Source organism: Phragmites australis, chromosome 23 (genome assembly GCF_958298935.1).
Source record: "Phragmites australis chromosome 23, lpPhrAust1.1, whole genome shotgun sequence".
NCBI lineage: Eukaryota > Viridiplantae > Streptophyta > Magnoliopsida > Poales > Poaceae > Phragmites > Phragmites australis.
The window spans coordinates 2,626,034-2,645,351 of record NC_084943.1 but is presented as its reverse complement, the minus strand read 5'-3'; the positions used below and the strand labels follow the sequence as shown (position 1 = coordinate 2,645,351).

The 19,318-nt window shown below is 48.3% G+C and overlaps 3 protein-coding genes and 2 pseudogenes across 4 annotated transcripts; 3 read left to right on the top strand and 2 right to left on the bottom strand.

Moving 5' to 3' along the window:
• The first annotated feature begins 961 nt into the window (after window positions 1-961).
• LOC133906167 (F-box/LRR-repeat protein 3-like) lies at window positions 962-4,843 on the top strand. Of its 2 annotated transcripts, none has more exons than XM_062347973.1 (8): window positions 962-1,710; window positions 2,074-2,202; window positions 2,443-2,547; window positions 2,636-3,029; window positions 3,105-3,198; window positions 3,312-3,606; window positions 3,688-3,939; window positions 4,372-4,843. In XM_062347973.1, the coding sequence occupies exons 1-8, from the start codon at window positions 1,045-1,047 to the stop codon at window positions 4,429-4,431; spliced, it is 1,995 nt and encodes a 664-aa protein (XP_062203957.1). In that variant the 5' UTR covers window positions 962-1,044; the 3' UTR covers window positions 4,432-4,843. The 2 variants fall into 2 exon arrangements, with proteins under 2 accessions (XP_062203957.1, XP_062203956.1); XM_062347972.1 differs by having other exon boundaries at window positions 3,105-3,234.
• Window positions 4,844-4,972: 129 nt separating this feature from the next.
• LOC133906169 (probable protein phosphatase 2C 73) lies at window positions 4,973-8,462 on the top strand. The gene is made up of 5 exons (XM_062347974.1): window positions 4,973-5,719; window positions 6,634-6,975; window positions 7,171-7,288; window positions 7,390-7,613; window positions 7,913-8,462. Exons 1-5 carry the CDS (start codon window positions 5,504-5,506, stop codon window positions 8,324-8,326), a joined length of 1,314 nt encoding a protein of 437 aa, XP_062203958.1. The 5' UTR covers window positions 4,973-5,503; the 3' UTR covers window positions 8,327-8,462.
• Window positions 8,463-10,225: 1,763 nt separating this feature from the next.
• On the top strand, window positions 10,226-12,914 carry LOC133905654 (cation/H(+) antiporter 15-like; annotated as a pseudogene).
• Window positions 12,915-14,414: 1,500 nt separating this feature from the next.
• LOC133906246 (double-stranded RNA-binding protein 8-like) lies at window positions 14,415-17,113 on the bottom strand. Its single transcript, XM_062348092.1, has 4 exons — window positions 16,901-17,113; window positions 16,334-16,593; window positions 15,334-15,547; window positions 14,415-15,226 (listed from the first exon to the last, which is right to left on the bottom strand). The coding sequence occupies exons 1-4, from the start codon at window positions 17,013-17,015 to the stop codon at window positions 14,598-14,600; spliced, it is 1,218 nt and encodes a 405-aa protein (XP_062204076.1). The 5' UTR covers window positions 17,016-17,113; the 3' UTR covers window positions 14,415-14,597.
• Window positions 17,114-17,853: 740 nt separating this feature from the next.
• On the bottom strand, window positions 17,854-18,993 carry LOC133905653 (pentatricopeptide repeat-containing protein At2g38420, mitochondrial-like; annotated as a pseudogene).
• Window positions 18,994-19,318: the final 325 nt, after the last annotated feature.

The window sequence follows — 19,318 nt, the reverse complement described above, 5'->3', positions numbered from 1 at the left end:
AATATAAGAAATATTACATGCTAAAAAAACAACTCTCCAAATAGATAATACAAAATGTAGTACATAATATACGGTTTGTTTAGAAAAATGTTGTTTTCTTGTATACCTCAAGCATACATGCGCACTATAGCGGAGCTTCATAGAAATGCCGAAGGGGGGGGTATACCTTCAAAATTTTGTTGGGGTATCTAACTAGTGATGAAACATTCATTTCATGATCAATTAAATTAATTATTGTGGCTAATGGTATCCGTACCTTGTATATTACGGTCCACCCGCACAAGACGACGGAACGGACTGCTGCGCGTCGCTGACACGGAACGGAACGGAGCCGTCCCCAGGGAGGGCGGGACCAGCCAACAACTGAGCCAGGCAAACACAAATGCACCTCGATTACTTACCCACGCGCCACCAGCCCATTGCGGCGTCCACATGTCTGTGTCTTGGGTAACTGATGCGTTGGGTATGTTTAGCCTTGACGTTTCGTACCCGTCCGCACTCGCCGGCTGTACGATGGCAGTCCTCTCCTCCCTCCCCCGAATCGTCCCCTCCCCACTCGAGCGAAGTGAGCCCTCTGACGTCTTCGTCGCTGACACGTGGGGCCCACTTAGAGATGACCCACGTGTCAGTGACCACGTCCCGGTATAGTTACGTGAGAGACCGTCTTCCCATTGAGATGCCTCTCCCGTTCTCTTTCGCCGGCATTTTCCCCATTCTGCCCTCGCCTGTGCTCTCCGTACCGTACCTTCCGTAGAAGCAGATTCTACGGACGCTAGATGTAATTCCCGTTATGCCCCCGCTGACTGCCTCGTTCCTCCGGTCCTCCCAACCTGTATGGGAGGGGCAAAGGTGGGAAACGGACGCGCACCTCGCCGCTCCCAAAACAACACGTCGCAGGGGCAACCTGGTCATTTCCGTTTCACACCTCACCGCTTCTTCTCCTTCTCGTTGGTTAGTTATCGCTCGCAACCTCCCTCGCGCGATCCATTTCTTGGCTGGGAGCAACCACCGTGTGTGTCCGTGCCAAGAAGCCACCAAGAACCCATGGCCATGGCAACCCACCACCAACCCAAGCGCCGGCGCTTCTCCCCCGCGCCGCCGCCGCTCGCCTCGCTCGCCGACGAGCTTATCTTCCTCGTCCTCGACCGCGTCGCTGCCGCCGACCCGCGCGCGCTCAAGTCCTTCTCGCTCGCCTCCCGCGCCTGCCACGCCGCCGAGTCCCGCCACCGCCGCGTCCTCCGCCCGCTCCGGGCCGACCTCCTCCCCGCCGCGCTCGCCCGCTACCCCTCTGCCTCACGCCTCGACCTCTCCCTCTGCCCGCGCGTCGCCGACGCCACCCTTGCCGCCGCCTCCGGCTCCGCAGCGCCATCCCTCCGCGCCGTCGACCTCTCCCGCTCCAGGGGGTTCGGTGCCTCCGGCATCGCCGCGCTCGTCGCCGCCTGCCCCGACCTCGCGGACCTCGACCTGTCCAATGGGGTCGATCTTGGGGACGCCGCGGCGGCGGAGGTGGCGCGGATGCGGCGCCTCCAGAGGCTCTCGCTGTCGCGGTGCAAGGCGGTCACCGACATGGGGCTCGGGTGCGTCGCCGTCGGGTGCTCGGACCTGCGGGAGCTCTCGCTCAAGTGGTGCCTTGGGGTCACGGATTTGGGACTGGAGCTCCTGGCCCTCAAATGCAAGAAGCTCACAACCCTGGATCTCTCCTACACCATGGTGAGCCCTGGTTTCTTGATTTCGGTTCATTTCTTGGACCAAGGCGACGGAAAATTCCGTCTTTGTTTCCGTCAAGTGTTTCTTGATTTGAGAACATCGTCCATTTTTTTCCTTTGCTGAATCTACTGGCTTCAGTTCACGTTTAGGGATTTGGACCGCTGCAGTGCATAGTATTCTTGATCTGCAGGCGCTCTGATTTGTACGTATCACTTTGCATCAAAGGATCAGAACCAGTAGTAGCCAACTCCAGCTTGTCTTCTTGTCTCAACATTTTGTGGTCGTAGATTTAGTTTGTCTTGCAGTTTTGTGAGTATCAACCGCACTTATCATGTTGGACTGATAGAAACCTATCTTGCGTTGCAGGTCACAAAAGAGCGCTTTGCATCCATCATGAAGCTACCCAAGCTTGAAGTGTTGGCACTGGTGGGCTGTGTTGGAATTGATGATGATGCCCTTGGTTGTCTTGAGAAAGTATGCAACAAATCATTACAGGTGATCATCATAATTGGCCATTTTTATTCACCTGTAGCAAAGCCTCACCTTCATTTGAAACTAATGATATCTTTACTGATTTTTTTTTTTTTTTGATTGAGCACGGACTGTTAGGTTCTGAACTCCATACGATTGTCTGAATTAGTCATGTGTTGTACTAAAACATGAGTTGGCCTTCACAGAAATAGTATCACAAAACTTTGCTTACTGAGCTTGCAAGTAATGTTTGTATCGTTGCAGGTGCTTGATATATCAAATTGTCAGAATGTCACTGATGAGGGAGTCTCATCCGTATTGAAGTCGATACCAAATCTATTGGAACTGAACCTCTCATACTGCTGTCCTGTAAGTAGCTAATCATCTCGTTCTGTTATTGTATCACCTTGGCATAACTTGAGCTCCTCCAGCTTATTTTACATCCTTCCTTTGGCAGGTTACTCCTTCTATGGTGAGCAGCTTCCAAAGTATTGCTAAATTGCAGACCCTGAAGCTGGAAGGCTGCAAGTTCATGGCTGATGGACTAAAAGGCATTGGAAGGTCTTGTGTTTCTGTTAAGGAGTTAAGTCTGAGCAAGTGCTCTGGAGTGACAGATACGGAACTTTCTTTTGTTGTGTCAAGACTAAAGAATTTGCTGAAGCTGGACATTACTTGTTGTCGTGATATCACTGATGTTTCACTAGCTGCCATCACTAGTTCATGCACTTCCCTCATCTCTCTGAAAATGGAGTCCTGTAGCCATGTTACCAGCGGAGGACTCCAACTTATTGGAAAGCACTGTTCTCACTTGGAAGAGTTGGACCTTACTGACAATGATTTGGATGATGAAGGTTGTTACTGAACTGGCTATTTAAATATTCTTTGTTAAATGAACATAAAGTTGACTAAGAATATTTTCTGTGCAGGGTTGAAAGCTCTCGCCAGATGCAGCAAACTGTCGAGCCTAAAAATTGGCATTTGCTTGAGGATAAGTGATGAAGGTCTAAGCCACATTGGAAAGTATTGCCCAGAACTCCGAGAAATTGATTTGTACAGGTCACTATTAGACATGCCTTGTGGTGTTCTTTCTTTGTTTTTTCAATCCTGAAACTAACGTAAGGTTTCTGTTTCAGGTCTGGTGGCATCAGTGATAATGGGGTTACTCAAATTGCGCAAGGCTGTCCAATGCTAGAGTCTATCAATCTGTCCTACTGTACAGGAATAACAGACCGTTCACTAATGTCACTCTCAAGATGTGCAAACCTGAACACGCTGGAGATTCGTGGCTGCCCCACGGTTTCATCATCTGGGATCTCAGAAATAGCAGTGGGATGTAGGCTACTTTCCAAGCTTGATATTAAGAAGTGCTTTGAGATCAATGATGTGGGGATGCTTTACCTTTCTCAATTTTCTCACAGCCTCCGTCAGGTATTAGCTCTTTCTGTTGTAATTGAAATCTGCTAATACCATGTGTGAAAGTGTGCTAATAACATCTATGTCTCATCACAGATAAACTTGTCATATTGTTCGGTCTCCGATATTGGACTCCTTTCCCTTTCCAGCATATGTGGCTTGCAGAACATGACCATTGTACATTTAGCAGGTATTACGCCTAATGGCTTGATAGTTGCTCTAATGGTCTGTGGTGGTTTGACAAAAGTGAAACTTCATTCAGCATTCAAATCCATGATGCCTCCTCACATGCTCAAAAATGTCAAGGCACGTGGTTGTGTTTTCCAGTGGATCAATAAACCATACAAGGTATTCCATATTTTTTTCCCATCTTGCCTTGTTGCCTGTACATTAGGTTAAATCCCTGCGTCCATCATCACCTTTTACTGGCTTTCCTGTTTTACTACTTGAACACATTCATACTATTTGTTTCATTGGAAGATCCCATTGGCCCTGCAGAAAGGGACTGCCTGTTAAGTGTTAACTGCAGAAATGTTCTGGTTCTATTAAACCATTTCTGTGCTGTCATATTTAACTGTGAAGATTCTTTCCCCTTGACTGTTATGTCTATGCTTGAAAACACAAAACCCATGCTTTGATTACAGATTGTGTTGAAAAACAAATGCCTAAGGACATAGCACGGTCTTCTTATATACTGTACTCTTCCATGAATTCGTCTTTATTAAAGTTATTCAAACGTCTGGACATCCAATGTCTAATAACAGGCTTGGTCTTGGGCAGGTTGAGCTTGAACCGTGTGATGTATGGAAGCAACAGTCACAAGATGTGCTTGTACGATGAAAAGGCTTAAAGCGTAGCTAATGTGGCAACCAATGCATGCATTGTGACGATCAATGATTCTTGACTGGCACTCTGAAGCCTAAAGAATGAGCTCGAAATATGGTACTGTAGTTGGTGTGGCATTGTGCTGATACTGTCAGAAGTATGTTGTAAACTAGATCAGTAGATTCAGTCCTTTTGTTTGCTCAAGTGAGCCGGCCAGGGGAGTGTACATTTTTGTCAAATAAAACCAGGAAATTGGAATTCTTTGGCAGAAGATTGTTGTATACTGGATCCCATTCCTTTGTTTGCTCAAGTGAGCCTGCCAGGGAGTTCGTTTCATTGAACAGAATCTACAAATTTTCTTTTCATGTCTTGTACAGCGTATAGTTGATATGAAAGAGATTGATAGTGAAAAGATCATTTTGGGCCTTGTGGGAGTTTAAGTTGTGTGTGCTATGCCTTGCAGTGCTTAATCCATGCCCCTGGTGTTCAGTAGTAGTATTTTGGAGTTCTGAATTGAGGTGGCTTGTATCTGCTTGGGATCCAGGATCATAATTACAACTATACTTACTGGATATCTCTGCCTAGCCCAGTGGGAGTCTTGACTGCCAATTTCTAGAGAAAAAACGAAGTCATAGTCCAGTTAGTAAATGCACGCATTCCATGGCTGCACCCAACCATCGGTCCCTTTCTTCAACCTTTACTACTAGCGCTCGCTGTTTGTCCTCTCCTCTCCTCTCCTCTCCTCTGCATGTGAGTACAGTTGCATCACTCTGCCCTCGCCGTTGAGCTCAGGGTAATGCAGATCTGTCAGCGTCCGTCCATTGCTGAGCTCACAAGAAACCCATCTATTGCATTGCAAGTTGCAGCGTCTCCTGATCCTGATGAACAAGGCAGTAGGTACCATTGTATGCTCCGTCCGTCCTGGACCTTGCTAGAGCCACCATGACGGTCGTCATACACCCGTCCGCATTAATGGCGGCCGTCGGGTGGGTACCCTACCTCACCACCACGGCACCACCCGCATCACTCACTCTGGAGTCTGGACTGGAGGTGAATGATAAATTGAACAACACAACGAAACTCCTAGATGCCCATTCCTTGCAGCTGCGGGAGCTTTCTCTCTCTCGGAGCAATGGGGATCTGCTGCAGCAAGGCAGCGGCAGGGGAGCTCGACGATGAGGGCGGCTTCCCATGGATGCACGATGACTTCTTCCTCCACCACCTCTGGAACGACGCCAGGGTCTCCATGCACACCAAGCAAGGGTGGAAGGGTGCCAACCAGGACGCCATGACCGTCTGCCAGGTGACCTCTCTCTCTTCCTCTCTGATTTTCTCCATCCATTAGAGAAATTGTTCGGCCGGTTCCTGCTTGTATGCATCCTCTCATCTTGGCACTACACAAGCTGGTCATGCTACTCTTTGGGAAGTTTGTTCACCCACTGCAAGTAGCATTCACAACTTGATTTCACCAGAATGCAATGGATCCATCTCTACTTTGCTGCAACTGGAACTCTGCAGCATGAAATGCGCCTGAATTTTCTAATCACCTACAAGTACTTTGGTGTCTTTGTTTGCCACCAGTGTCCTAAAAGCATCAAATCTACATGGTAGTTCCTTATTGAGTATCTTCTCCTATGAAATTATGTCTTGGCTGCTTGTATTTATCTTTTCAATTGTTTTTTGGATTACGCAAGCTGATCACGGTATTGTTGCAAGTTTGTACCCAGTCGCATTTGTATCTTCTCTTAAGGGCATGTTTGGATTGCAACTATATTTGCCACATCTAAGTTTAGTCAGTCTCAATTTTATAAGACATTGTTTGGTTGCTGGTACTATCAGTTTATCTATCTTTTTAGTCTCATGGCCTATTTGTTATAGACACAATATTTTGCCAATGCAATGGATCTATCTCTGCTTTGCTGAAAAATGAAATCTTGCAGTCTGATATGGTTGGGGGGGGGGGGACATAAAGGAAATTGAAGTTCTTGCAACCTGAAATTTACCTGAATTTATGTACTTCACTATCTTTATTGCCTACCATGTCCTAAAAGCTTGAACTGTATGGCACATCCGATCCTGAGTAGGAATATTGAAAATTGTCAGAAACATCCATGTCTTGTAGCTTAGCATATCTAGTGCAAGTACATTAGATCTTTCCTCAAGATCTCCACAACTTTGCTTAATTTTGATGTGCTAAACCTGTGTCAAGATGCTTAGGACTTTGCTGGACACAAAGGCCAGATCTTCTGCGGGGTATTTGATGGGCACGGCCCCCTCGGCCGTGAAGTCGCTCGCCGTGTCCGCGACACCCTTCCGACAAAACTATCCTCCTCTTTGAAGCTGAAAACTGAAGAAGATCCCTCAAGCAATACAAATTTGGACTCCTTTGGCAAGTCAGATAGCACTTCATTGAGCGATACAAGCGATGAGAATCAATTGCTGTCCACATGGAAGAACATATTTTTGAAGACATTTGAGGATGTGGATGAAGAGCTCAGGCAACACCCTGGAATTGACTGCATTTGTAGTGGCGCAACTGCAGTCACTGTTGTTAGGCAGGTAGTAATACTATTAGTGTTTCAAGCAATGTATTCTGCATTGGAACTAAGAATCTCAATGGTATGAGCTGAATTAGTTGAGCTGCGTATCCTGTTTCAATTATAGATATCAATGATGAAAAGTACACCTTAAAGCAACATAGCTGAAGCATAAGTCTGACTTATTCTGTCTTCCAATCATCCTTCTTATGCATAGGGTGATCACCTTCTCATTGCCAATTTGGGCGATTCACGTGCTGTTCTTTGCACCCGAGACAGCAAGGACCGTCTGATTCCAGTCCAACTCACCACTGACTTGAAGCCGGATCTTCCAAGTAAGCTTAATTCCGAACTTCGCATTTCACATTTCTTGACATGCATTTACAGTTTTATACGCTTCTTGATTGCATTTTGTATCGTTGTGCACTTGCGGTAGGCGAACTCGCAAGGATTCTGAATTGTAAGGGACGAGTTTTCGCCATGGACGACGAGCCGGACGTGCCTAGGCTGTGGTTGCCAGACCAGGATGCGCCGGGCCTCGCCATGGCAAGGGCCTTTGGGGACTTCTGCCTGAAGAACCATGGCCTTATTTGTACACCTGAAGTCTACTACAGGAAGTTGTCTGAAAAGGATGAGTTCTTGGTACTTGCTACTGATGGGGTAAGATTTTCAATTTTCAGATTTCTGCATTTTTCATCTTATTTAGTGGCCTTCTTTCTTTAAGGAGAAAGGTTTCCACTTTGCAGTGCTTCTCCCAATGAAGCAAGTACAAAATAGGATAAAGCCTTTATGATTAGACTTAAACTGACAAAAGCAACTGTTAACTGAAACAAACATATATATCTTTGACATGCATTTAATCATCGTTGTTTCAGCTTATAATGATTTGATTAGACGATAGACAAAAAGTTTAGACGATATGGTTATATGCTCACATGAACAGGAAAATATTGGTGTAGATTTGGGACGTTCTGTCCAATAAGGAGGTGGTCAAGATCGTGTCATCAGCCACCGACCATTCCAAAGCCGCCAAGCAGCTGATTGACCGGGCGGTCCGAGCATGGCGGCGCAAGTACCCCACGTCCATGGTCGACGACTGCGCCGCCGTCTGCCTGTTCCTGAACCGGGAGGAGAGCCTCCTAGGGCCAGCACCAGCAGACGTGAAGCCGCCGCCTCGGGCCGTGTCGTTCACGGGGAGCTTCCGCAAGGTTCTGAGCGGCGGCGAGGCGTCGGCGGAGGAGGGGACGATGTGGAGAGCTCTGGAGGGAGTGGCTCGGGTGAACTCGGTGATCAGGCTGCCGCGGATCGGCCGCGTCTTGAGCTGGCGGAGGCGGTCGGCGTCGCAGGATGAGGACGAAGACGACCAGGATTGAATCCAGTCGCTTTTTCTTGGTCGGTACACGTGAATTCGTGCATGGGCCAATTTAGGACTCGATTGACACAGTTGTACGTCGCATTCAGGATGTTGACACAGTTTAACTTGCCACAACAGCATGATTGGTTGTTTCAGGCACGGATTCGGCGAGGTTTAGGGTTTAGGGTGAGAGTTTTTGGGATTGTCGGTGTGTTTTTCAGCACCTTGAAGAACGATGGCACTAGATCGGGAAAGATGAATGACCAATGAGGACAGGACAATGGGGGGAGTTGGTAATAGAGAATCCTCCCTTCTTCTTTGCTTTCTTGCCTGAACCTGAAAAAATTCAAAACTAACCATTGGAACCTCATGGGCTACCGAGTTAGGAGATTCATTTTATTTATTACTTTGATAGGATCTCTCATTCGTAAAAAAGACCGTTCCTTCTTTTTAAAGACCAATCAAATTTTTCTATATGAGATAATGGAAGAAATGGCGAGCTGTATCAATGATTCTCAATGGACTCCAAGAGATAGGATTGGCTCCAAGAAAAACAACATAAGCTGAAGTGGAAGTTCGATCATTAGGATCACCGGCCCAATCGGCATCTGCAAATGTGTGAAGAGTGCGAGGAGAATTCTTACGGAGCAAGAGACCTTAGTCAGGGTTTAGAGGGATGCTCGGGGAAGCAAGCTGGCTCGGCGGAGGAGGCGGCGGGCGTGGGGCGGCGAGGTGGTGGCGCCGGATTAGCGCAGTGAGGGCTGCAGGAGTAGATCCGATGGTGTCCTCGTCGACAGAGATGGCCGGAGGCGGGTGTGGTAGGATAGCATAGTGAGGCGAGGGCGAGTTGCGGTGTCGGAGCTGTAGCATGAGCGATGCTATGGGCGGAAGGTTAAAGATGGTTTTGAGTCGTTGGATATCTATCCAAGAACCCACTGATTTTTTTTTTTCAAAAACACATGTCTGTTTTTTAGCATCCATCTTTGTTGTAGCGTTGTTGGTGATAAGATTTTTTTTGATAACGAAAATATTTTACAATGATTAATACATCTTGAAGCTAACTGCTAATGCACTATTACAATATATTGTACTTCCTCCTCCTCCCGGCCCTCCCAAACTCTTCTCCGCCCCCGCGACCATCGCCTCGTCAAGCTGGCCTACCTCCTTCACGACTTTTGATGTTTGTTGCACCTCCCTTAGGATAGTCTATTGGCCGCTACCACCTCAACCCCTACTCTACCTAGTTAGTGCCGCCCGCCACCCTCCTCCATACTCATGGGCGGCGGTGTCCCCTGCTCCAGTTAGTCACCACCATCATCGTGGGAGGTGATATCATGAAAAGGTGAATGCGCTACCATCGATATGTAGATCAAGACTGTTAAGGACATGAGAGGCATAAGTTTAATGTGAAAAAACCCTTCAATGCGAAGGAAAAAATTTTAATGGTTAATTTTGTTGAAAACAAATATAATGGTGAGGTTTCAATCAGCATTGCTAGTACGAGGATTCAAACTATTTGGTATAGGTTACACGGTACAAGAGTGATCCATATTTATAGGTGTTGAGAAACTGTATTAGACTATATTTGTAATTTGAAACATAATAACCTAACAAAGGAATATATATGTCTCTGTTTGTATATTATCCCTCTCACCCACACAACTAAAAATAGCTCAATGAAATAAGCCTTCCCCGTGAATCCTTCACTCTCTCCCAGCTACACTCTTGCATGGCCTCTCTCTCTCCCTCTCTCTCTCTCTTGCACATGCACATGCAGACATGCAGAGCGCCCATTGCCTAGAAACAGAGGGGAAATGAAAAGAAGAAAGGATCAAAGCAAATTGAGGGAATCAATGGTGACACCCTAGTATCAAATTCTTTCATAGGTTCAAGGACATAGAAAGAGGGTGGAGGCATAATGTCGGTGGTGGGCGCCAACATGTCATCGTCATCCTCGGAGGCTATGGTGAAGCCAGTGGTGGTGGCATGCTATGACAACAACCTGGTGAATTCGCAGGGCATGTTCCTTGGCGACCAGCCGCTCCGCTTCTCCCTCCCGCTCCTCCTGATCCAGGTGTCCCTGATCCTCCTCCTCTCCGCCGTCGCCCACCAAGTGTTCCGCCGCCTTGGCCAGCCCCGCTTCGTCACCCATATGCTCGTCGGCGTCCTCCTTGGCCTCTCCATCCTCGGTCGCATTTCCACCTTCCGCACCACCCTTTTCTCCGAGCACGGCACCTACATCCTCGAGAGTGTCTCCCTTGTCGCCCTCATCCTCTTTCTCTTCTCCATGGGCGTCAAGACAGACCTCACCCTGCTCCTCCACCCTAGTGGACGCGCCCTCGCCGTCGGCCTCACCGGCGCCATCGTCCCACTTGCTATCACGCTCCCTGTCTTCCACGCCCTCCAGCCATCACTCCCCAACGACCTCTGTGGCTGCTCCCTCATCACCGAGCTTGTTAGGATTTTAGCGGAAGCATCACTAGGATTATCAAGCAAAGCACAAGATCAACACATAAGACACGATGTTTTTTAACGAGGTTCGGCCAAGTTGCTTACGTCCTTGGGGCATGACTACGGGCGCTCCTCCCCAACTGTTTCAGTCTTGCCATTGGTTACAACGGTGGGGCCTTCTATTTAAAGGTCCAGAATTAGGAGTTCGACTACAACTCTAATCCTAGTCCCACCCAATTACAACTCAAGTCTATCTGTAACCTACCATGTACACATATTCGACATATATTCCAACAGAGCTCGCCGTCTGCCTCTCCCTCTCCTCCTTCCCCGTCATCGTCGACGCACTTTCCAACCTCGACCTCCTCAACACCGACCTCGGTCGCATCGCGCTCACCGCCTCCCTCATCACCGACATCGCCTCTTGGTTCCTACACGTCTGCTTTGTCGCCGCCTACCTCGTCACCGAGGCCAAGTCGCCCATCTTCACCACCAAGATCCTCACCTCCTTCTTTGCATACGTGCTCTTCGTCGCTTTCGTCACACGCCCCACCGGCCACTACATCGCACACAAGCGCACCCCAGTGGGGGCCCTCCTATCTGAGGGCTCCTTCGTCGTGGTGGTCATCACAGCTCTACTATCGGCGCTGGTGACAGACGCCATCAGGTTCAAGTACATGATCGGGCCCATGATGCTGGGGCTGGCGCTCCCCGACGGCATGCCCATCTGTGCCACTATGACGGAGCGGCTTGATTCCTTCTCCATTGCACTGTTCTTGCCGGTGTACATGGCACTGTCGGGGTACCGCACGGACTTCGCAGAGCTAACCGTCGATGAGGCCACGGAGAAATGGTGCGCACTAGAGCTGTTCGTGGCACTCTGTATCGCTGGCAAGCTTGTAGGCTGCATCGCCGCCGGGCTCTTCTTCGCGATGTCATTCCGGGAGGCCACCGTGCTAGCATTGATGCTCAACATCCACGGCATCGTGGAGGTGGCTGCCATCAACAACTGGGTTGACACCATGAAGGCCACGGCGGAGCACTACACCATCCTGACGTTGTCCATGGTGTTCATCACGGCGGTGTCGACGTCGCTGATCAAGCTCCTCTATGACCCGTCGGGGCGGTTCACGAAGGCGAAGCAGCGCACATTGGAACACGCACGGCCTAGTGCCGACCTCTGCGTGCTGGCCTGCCTCTACACAGAGGACCACGCGGCGCCGCTGATCGACCTGCTAGAGGCATCGAGGTCCTCGCGCGACTCTCCCATGGCGCGCACCGGTTGTGCCGCCTCTGTACTGAAGCCCCATCGCTAGAGTAGTAGCAGCAACCCGACGCCGTCGGACCGCATCGTGATTGCGTTCCACTACTTCAAGCAGCAGTCTGCGCCGGCCGCGGTGACGGTGAGCCCGTACGTGGCACAAGCGTCGTACAGCTCGATGCACCATGACGTGTGCTCGTTGGCGCACAGCCGCAAGGCCAACCTCATCCTGCTACCCTTCCGCAAGTCCTCCGACGGCGCGCGCAGCACGGTCAACAACGCCATCCACTCCATCAACCGGTCTGTGCTGCACTACGCGCCCTGCTCCGTCGCCATCCTAGTGGACCACGTCCTCGCCGCCGGGTTGGCGTGCGCGACCGCGGCCAACAGCCTCCCACAGAGGGTGGCCCTCTACTTCCTGGGTGGGCCGGACGACCGCGAGGCGCTGGCGTAAGCAGCGCGGATGCCGGGGGCTGGGAACATATCACTGACGGTGGTGCGGTTCAAGCTACGGAACTGGGTGGGGATGGGCGGGCACAACGAGGTGAGGGACGAGGAGGTGTTGCATGACTTTTGGACCATGCACAGAGACAATGAGCGCGTTGTGTACATGGAGAAGACGGTGGAGGACGGCGAGGGCATGGCGTCCGTGGTGCGCGCCATGAGCGAGAAGTTCGACCTCCTCATCGTGGGGCGGCGGGGTGGGGACAATGATGACCTGGAGGGATCGGCGGCACTCACCAGCGGGTTGTCGGAGTGGAGTGAGTGCCCGGAGCTGGGCGTGCTCGGGGACATGCTATCTTCCGTGGAGTTCGCGTCCAAGGTGTCCATCCTCGTCATACAGCAGCAGCCGGCCAAGAACACCGACAGCGGCGGCGCCGTCGATAATCAGTAGTCAGCAGGGCAAGAGGCCTCGATTAGTGATTCCTCTGCATTCTAAAAACAGAGCAGAGCAACCTTCAGTCTCGTTAGCGCCACTCGTGAAACAACTCTCGTTGGCCCCAAAATGTTTTTTCTTCCAAAAAGACGGTAGGTGTTCTGCCGATTTTATCGTAGTAGAAGAGGGTAAAAATCGAAGTTCAGCCGGTTACAACAATTGTGGCAGTAGCGGATTATCTAGAGTCCGACTAGGAACATCAGATTTCTACAACTTCTCAACGAGTCTCCTGCAGTTTGGTGTCGCCGGGGGATCATTATCTTGGTGTCACGAACTAAAAATTATGATCCACTTTCCTTTGTTTAGCATTCTCCAAAAGCTCTTCTTTGGTCGATGTCTTCCTTATCATGTAAGTGGAGAAATTCTCCAAATGACTTATTAAGTTCATTTGGTAAAGTTTTGCAAAAGAGTTCATTTGGTAAAGCACGCTCAATTTTATCCTAAGAATTTCACAAAGGATGAATTATTAAAATTTCTCCATCAACTAAGAAACTATATCGCTGATGTGCGAAAGGATGAAAGGTTTAGAGATGTGAAATATCATACAATCGGCTAATGATGATAAATGTGATTTAATCAACGATGGAACATCTATATATAAAGAAGTATTCCCTCCGATTACAAATGTAGGTCGTTTTAGACTTGTGCATAAGGATTAAGAAAGTAGATCAAATAATCTTATTGTCCTTTATTTATTCTGCATTGAAAAAGATAACTCATTCATTTGTGAGAATGATAGTATTTATTAAACAAGGGTAAGACGGGAACAAATTAAGAAAAAAATACATAGAAGTTCGAGAATGACTTATATTTAGAGAATAGTTAAGAAAGCTAAAACGACCTATATTTGTAATCAGATGGAGTAGTACTTTTCTTTGCCCAAAAATATCAACAATCCGTAAAATTATCCTACGGATTCAAGGCTCATAATTTTTAATTGATTTCCATATGGCAACCTCATCTTTATCACCAAAACCTCCTTCCCATCAATAACGTATGTCTGTTGCTATGAACTGAAACACCCTATTTCCCACGTGGTGGCTCATGCCATTGCAATATGCACAATGTGGCATCCCTGAAACCACCGCATGTTTGCATGCCAGCTTCATGGCAGTAGGATCTCTTAAGCCTCCGTAAACCAATACCTTGGGCAGCGAACTTTGCCTAGGCTGATGACTATTAACCGACTTGATCCAGGTTTTGTCCATGATTTAACCTATAGCTTCCCCAACAGCGACTATTGGCCAATGAAATCATGAATTTGCATGACTGCAATGCCATACCAATACTGTTGAGTGTCGACTATATTATTTCATTTTTGTATCGATTATTATTAAAGCAAAGGTCAGTATGATGCAATAAAAGAGTAATTGACATGTTATCTGCGTCCTGCTCTTCAGTCCCCCAAAACTTATTGAAACTCTTGGGAAGCAGAAGATACCAACTTGTGGCAAACAATAACAGCAAAAATGCGCTGTGGATACCCATTTCACATCATAATTGTCCTGCTTGCAAGACTACAGATCATAATGGTACTCATTCCATGACTTCCGAAAATGTATTACATCTTTTTTAAACCCCACAGTCAAATCACATATAGCCATTTAGGGATGTCGCATATAGGGAACTAGGGATTCCTCGTTAGGCTTCAGCATTACTGAGTGGCTCCTGTTTTATACTTCTAGCTTCCTCATTAAGTTGCAACAATGCAGCATCTCTGGGTGGTTCCGGTTCCACTGTCCTAGATTCCTCTCTAGGTTGCAGAATTGCAGTGTCAATCGGTGGTTCCTGCTTTACAATTGAAACCATTGCAGTATCTCTTGATGGTTCCTGTTCTATTCTTCTAGCTTCATCATCATGTAGCAGCATTGCACTGCCACTGGGTGGCTCCTGCTTTGCAATTGTAGCTTCCTCATTAGATTGCACCATTGTAGTATATCTAAGAAGCTCATGTTCTACTCTTCTTGCTTCCTCATCAGGCTGTGAGATTATAGTGTGGGTGGATGGCTCCTCTGTTATTGTTGTCTGCATTGGGACATCAGAATCATGAGCATCCCCAGCCACCACTATAGCTCCATCCTTTTCAGCATCAACTGTTTGGTCAGTCTTCCTCATGAATTTCCTCTTGTTCCATTTTTTCTTGTAACCACTTTTCTTGACTTTAAGTGGTTTTGGGGTTTCAACTGCCTTTTTCTCTGTCTCCTTAACCTGCCTTTGGCTAGGAACAACAATGTACTTTGTAGCACCATTTGTGAAACCCTCTGATTGACCTGCACCAAACATAGCCCATTTATGACCAAACATCCAAGCCAGCGCCAAATAGGAGGAATAAAATTTGCACAATGAATGCCCCTGGATTGAATAGTAAGAAAATTACCCTGGATTGCCAGAAGAGCAGTCCGGGCGGCTTTTATCTCTGCCTCCTTCTTCGTTCTAGCTGCAGCACCAATGTATTGTATGCCACCAATCTCAATAGTGCATATGAAAGGAGCTACGCCTGAAGCTTGTTTAGTGCAAATATAAGACGGAATGGCATAATTCATCTTCTGAGCGTACTCCTGAAGAAGATTCTTGCACAAGCCAGTTTCTTGCTGCAACGCATAGTAAGATGTATCAAAGAAACACAACGATCAAGAAGAGATACTACACTGTTATGCTAATTTAGTCATCCTAAAACCTAAGAAGTAAAGAATCTTTAAATTATCTAAAGAATACCTTTGGACATGGTAACAAAATTTAATAAGCATACTGTGAGCTATATAGCCTATGTATGGTAACTATGGTTCATACTTCATAAACTGGGCAGAACAAGTTTGCAAGCATCTTCATTACTAATTCCCTACTATATTTAAAGGAGACCTTAGCGTGATCGGGAGCTTTAACAACTACAAACAAATAACCAGAGCAAAAAAGCATTATTAAACTTGGTGAAATACCATGAAACCAAAAAACAAGCTTTCATGATCGTCTTCAGGCAATGCTAGTCGACCACAGTCAAACTAGTTAACATTACTCGAAAAACTAATAACAGCAAGGAACACAGGAACTATTAGCATTCTTCCAACGCATTCTGTAGAGGCTTCAACATGCCAAGTTTATAAAACAGATACTTTCGCATCACTAGAAATAAAAGAAATACAGAAAGAATATCTTACGAGCTCAACCTATGTAATTTTAAGAAGCATGTAAATGTTCTAGGCAGCAGCATAACAGTGAAATTGCACTACACAATTGAGGTGGTTAGATTTTTCCCAAGGACAAAGGAGAAAAATTGTAGAGTGTTACTCATTCGCAAACAGATTTTCTTTTTTAGGTCGTTTTTGTATACGCTTAAAATCTTTACTAACCGTATCCACAAAAAACAAAGAGTAACTTACAACTGCTGGGATGTTTTCATTTGCTGGTACCGACTTGACTATCTCCATGAGCGCAGCTTCCGCTGCTGACTGTTCTGCAGCCTTTCGGCTGAAGAATCCGGGCAGCGAGTCGTACTTGTTGTTGTTAACGACCACCGTGGACCTGAAGATGGGTTCATGGGAAGGGCCTTCTTTGAGGGTATGGTACTCTGGTGTTGGAAGACCAGCTTTCTGCGCATACTCTTGAAGGCGGCTCTTGAACACATAGCAATTCTCAACCCCTGTGTCAAATGAAGCATGCCACAGCTAAGAAAACGGGAAAATTAATAGAAATTTAGATTTTATTTTGGAAGCCTCGACTAGGATGTACTAATAAGCTTTGCTTTGGTAACAAATACAAAGAGGGGGGGGGGGGGGGTTAATGCCGTAGATTATTTACAAATGTTCAAGATATGATCCAGAGGGCTAAGAAAACGTATGAAGTAACGAGCTAGCAAAGATCATCCAACAAATTGAGCGAATCGGACGAGAGGAAAGGACACATGGGTCTGGTGAGAAGGGAAGGGAGGAAGGGTTGGGGAGACTTACTGATACCGACGGGGGCGGGGAAGGGGGCAATCGCGACGTTGGACGCAGGGTAGGTGTTCGTTGCGGCATGGGGCGGCGCTGCGGCTCCGGCTCCGGCTCCGGCTCCGCCGTCCATAGCCCACCCCGCCGCCGCCGCCGCCGCCTTGGAGAGTGAGGGAGTGTGGGAGGGTTCTGGACTCGTTTTGCTGGGGCCTCAATCGCATATGCTTGGTCGTGGGCTCGTGGCCTTAGCATTTTCGCAAGCGCGTCCTGGAACAGTCTTCTCTCGATGGCAAGTGGGTCCCAAAAAATAGTGATTGAATTTGTCAATTTAATAAGTGCGTTGCTCCTCGTTGATTGGGTGGTTTTGGTTCCTCAGTCTGTTTTAGTTATACATATAATTTGAGATAGAAGTATGTCTGATGTCTTATATCTACAGTTCTAACATAGCCAACGAATGCAAATATACATTTTTGGCTTAATTCGGGAGTGAAGCTTGATTTGAGTTTTACTACGCAGCCTGATTCGATAGATATAAACTTCTGCATGTGAATCTAATTATCAATATCATAAAATAATCTTTATACTAGCAATCAATCACAATCTCAAATCTCATCCACTCATACGGTCTCATATTTGATCAACTAAACAGAAACTTAACTCAACTTGTTTAGACAGATAAAACCAACCAAACGTTTTTTTAACAAATATGACTCTGCTCAACCCGCTTCACAACCAGACTATACGATACAGCTCTACGAAACTCCATCCGAAAAAAAAAACACCCTGTGTGTTTAAACCGGAACCAGCAGCAGAAGCAGCCACCTCACCGACAACGGCCCTGTCCGGCTCCAACAGCGGCTGCTACCTGACTGAGCCAACATTAATTGTTACGCTACATAGTAATCACACATGCTTAGCTCCTCCGCCTACTCTCCCGCAAATTTTAATGACGTCTTCCTCAGATTGGCTGTTTACCATAAGTAAAGCCTTGTCGTTAGGTTGCCAGCGTCACTCCAGTAGCCTCCGCACATACCCTCCTCGTCGTCACACAACGCTACTCCTAACAGTTGCCAGAACGCCGATGCGTCCAACGGAGCAGCACATCCATCACACATGATCTCCAATAGCAGTGCACACACCTGCATGACATGGCTGCTGGCACGAAGCATGCCTATCAGCTCTGACACCACCAGTGCATCCCACCGCAGACCCCTCCTTATCGCATCACACGCAGCCTCCCTCGTCGCGACTGTGTCACCGGCAGGCACGCACCTGGTGACCACAACACTGAAAGTCCTAACGTCTGGCGGGCAGCCGGCGCGCTGCATGCAATCCACCATCCGGCTTGTGCTCACCAAGTCGCCCTTGTCGCACAGCGTGCCCGACGTAGACATTGTAGGTGCCCACGTCTGGCATGATCCCCCGAAGGAGTATTTCGTCAAACACCTCCTCAACGGCGTCAAATGCTCCACCCTCACTGAATGCTCGCAGTATGTGCTCGAACTTCGGGAACCTCGGAGCGACCCCGTCAGCGTCCATCTGCTTCATCACTACCTCGTACACCTCGGCCGCCATCCCCTCGCGTAGGAGCGCGTCGAGGACGACGCGGTGGTCCGACCTGCTAGGTGAGAAGCCACACCATCACATGTCGTCCAAGAACGCCAGCGCGTCCCGAGCTGGGCCACACTGGCACAGGGAGCGAGGACCGCACTGCAATGGTGCTCATCGAAGTCGAGGAGGAGGGCGGGCATGCAACGCAGGACGTCAGCGGCGGCGGAGGGCCGACGGGCGCGGTAGAGCGTAGAGGTTAGGATGCGGAAGGTGGCGGCGTCAGGGGAGGCGTGGAGCGCGGCGCGGAGGAGGATGGATGGGGTGACGCAGAGGAATGCTGGGGAGGAGGAAGAGCAGAGTGCGGCGAGGAGGGAGTTGATGGCGTGGGTGGTGCGGAGGTTGGAGAAGAGAGCGGCGGTGGTAGCGAGGCAGCCGTGGCGCGCGAGGGTCTCCAACAAGCTGTGGTGGCTTGTGGCTTCCGACCGCAATACGAATTGGTGGCTCACGCTCATCTCATCGGCGTTCAGCTGCTCTGCTACCATACCTGATTTTGGGCTCATGCCCCGCAACGCGCTCTGCAATATGACCTTTTACAGTCGTCTAATTTTGAACTTTCTTTACAGTTGATGAATATGGTTCGTCGGATCTCCTACTTTCTTCGTCCTTCAGCCAAGGGGCTCTCTCTCATCTCCACCTTGCTGGCGCATGCCCACCCTCCTCTCGTCTTTGGCGTCGGACGCTACCACCCTTTGCTATGCTAACCTAGGGTTGCCGGGTTGTTTCTTCACCTCCCTACCACCGGCATCACCTACGCTAGATCGGAGTCTGTCTCCGGACATCTCTAAATGTAGCTACCCGAAAGCCAATCCCCACCGAACTTCCTTG

Coding starts and splice junctions, on each gene's coding strand:
- LOC133906169 (XM_062347974.1), top strand. CDS start 5,504: ATGCCCATTCCTTGCAGCTGCGGGAGCTTTCTCTCTCTCGGAGCAATG. Junction 6,976..7,170: donor CAGTCACTGTTGTTAGGCAG/GTAGTAATACTA, acceptor TCTTATGCATAG/GGTGATCACCTTCTCATTGC. Junction 7,614..7,912: donor TGGTACTTGCTACTGATGGG/GTAAGATTTTCA, acceptor ATATTGGTGTAG/ATTTGGGACGTTCTGTCCAA.
- LOC133906246 (XM_062348092.1), bottom strand. CDS start 17,015: ATGGACGGCGGAGCCGGAGCCGGAGCCGGAGCCGCAGCGCCGCCCCAT. Junction 16,594..16,900: donor CCCCGCCCCCGTCGGTATCA/GTAAGTCTCCCC, acceptor CATTTGACACAG/GGGTTGAGAATTGCTATGTG. Junction 15,227..15,333: donor TGCTCTTCTGGCAATCCAGG/GTAATTTTCTTA, acceptor TGTTTGGTGCAG/GTCAATCAGAGGGTTTCACA.
- LOC133906167 (XM_062347972.1), top strand. CDS start 1,045: ATGGCCATGGCAACCCACCACCAACCCAAGCGCCGGCGCTTCTCCCCC. Junction 2,203..2,442: donor TATGCAACAAATCATTACAG/GTGATCATCATA, acceptor GTATCGTTGCAG/GTGCTTGATATATCAAATTG. Junction 3,030..3,104: donor CAATGATTTGGATGATGAAG/GTTGTTACTGAA, acceptor TTTTCTGTGCAG/GGTTGAAAGCTCTCGCCAGA.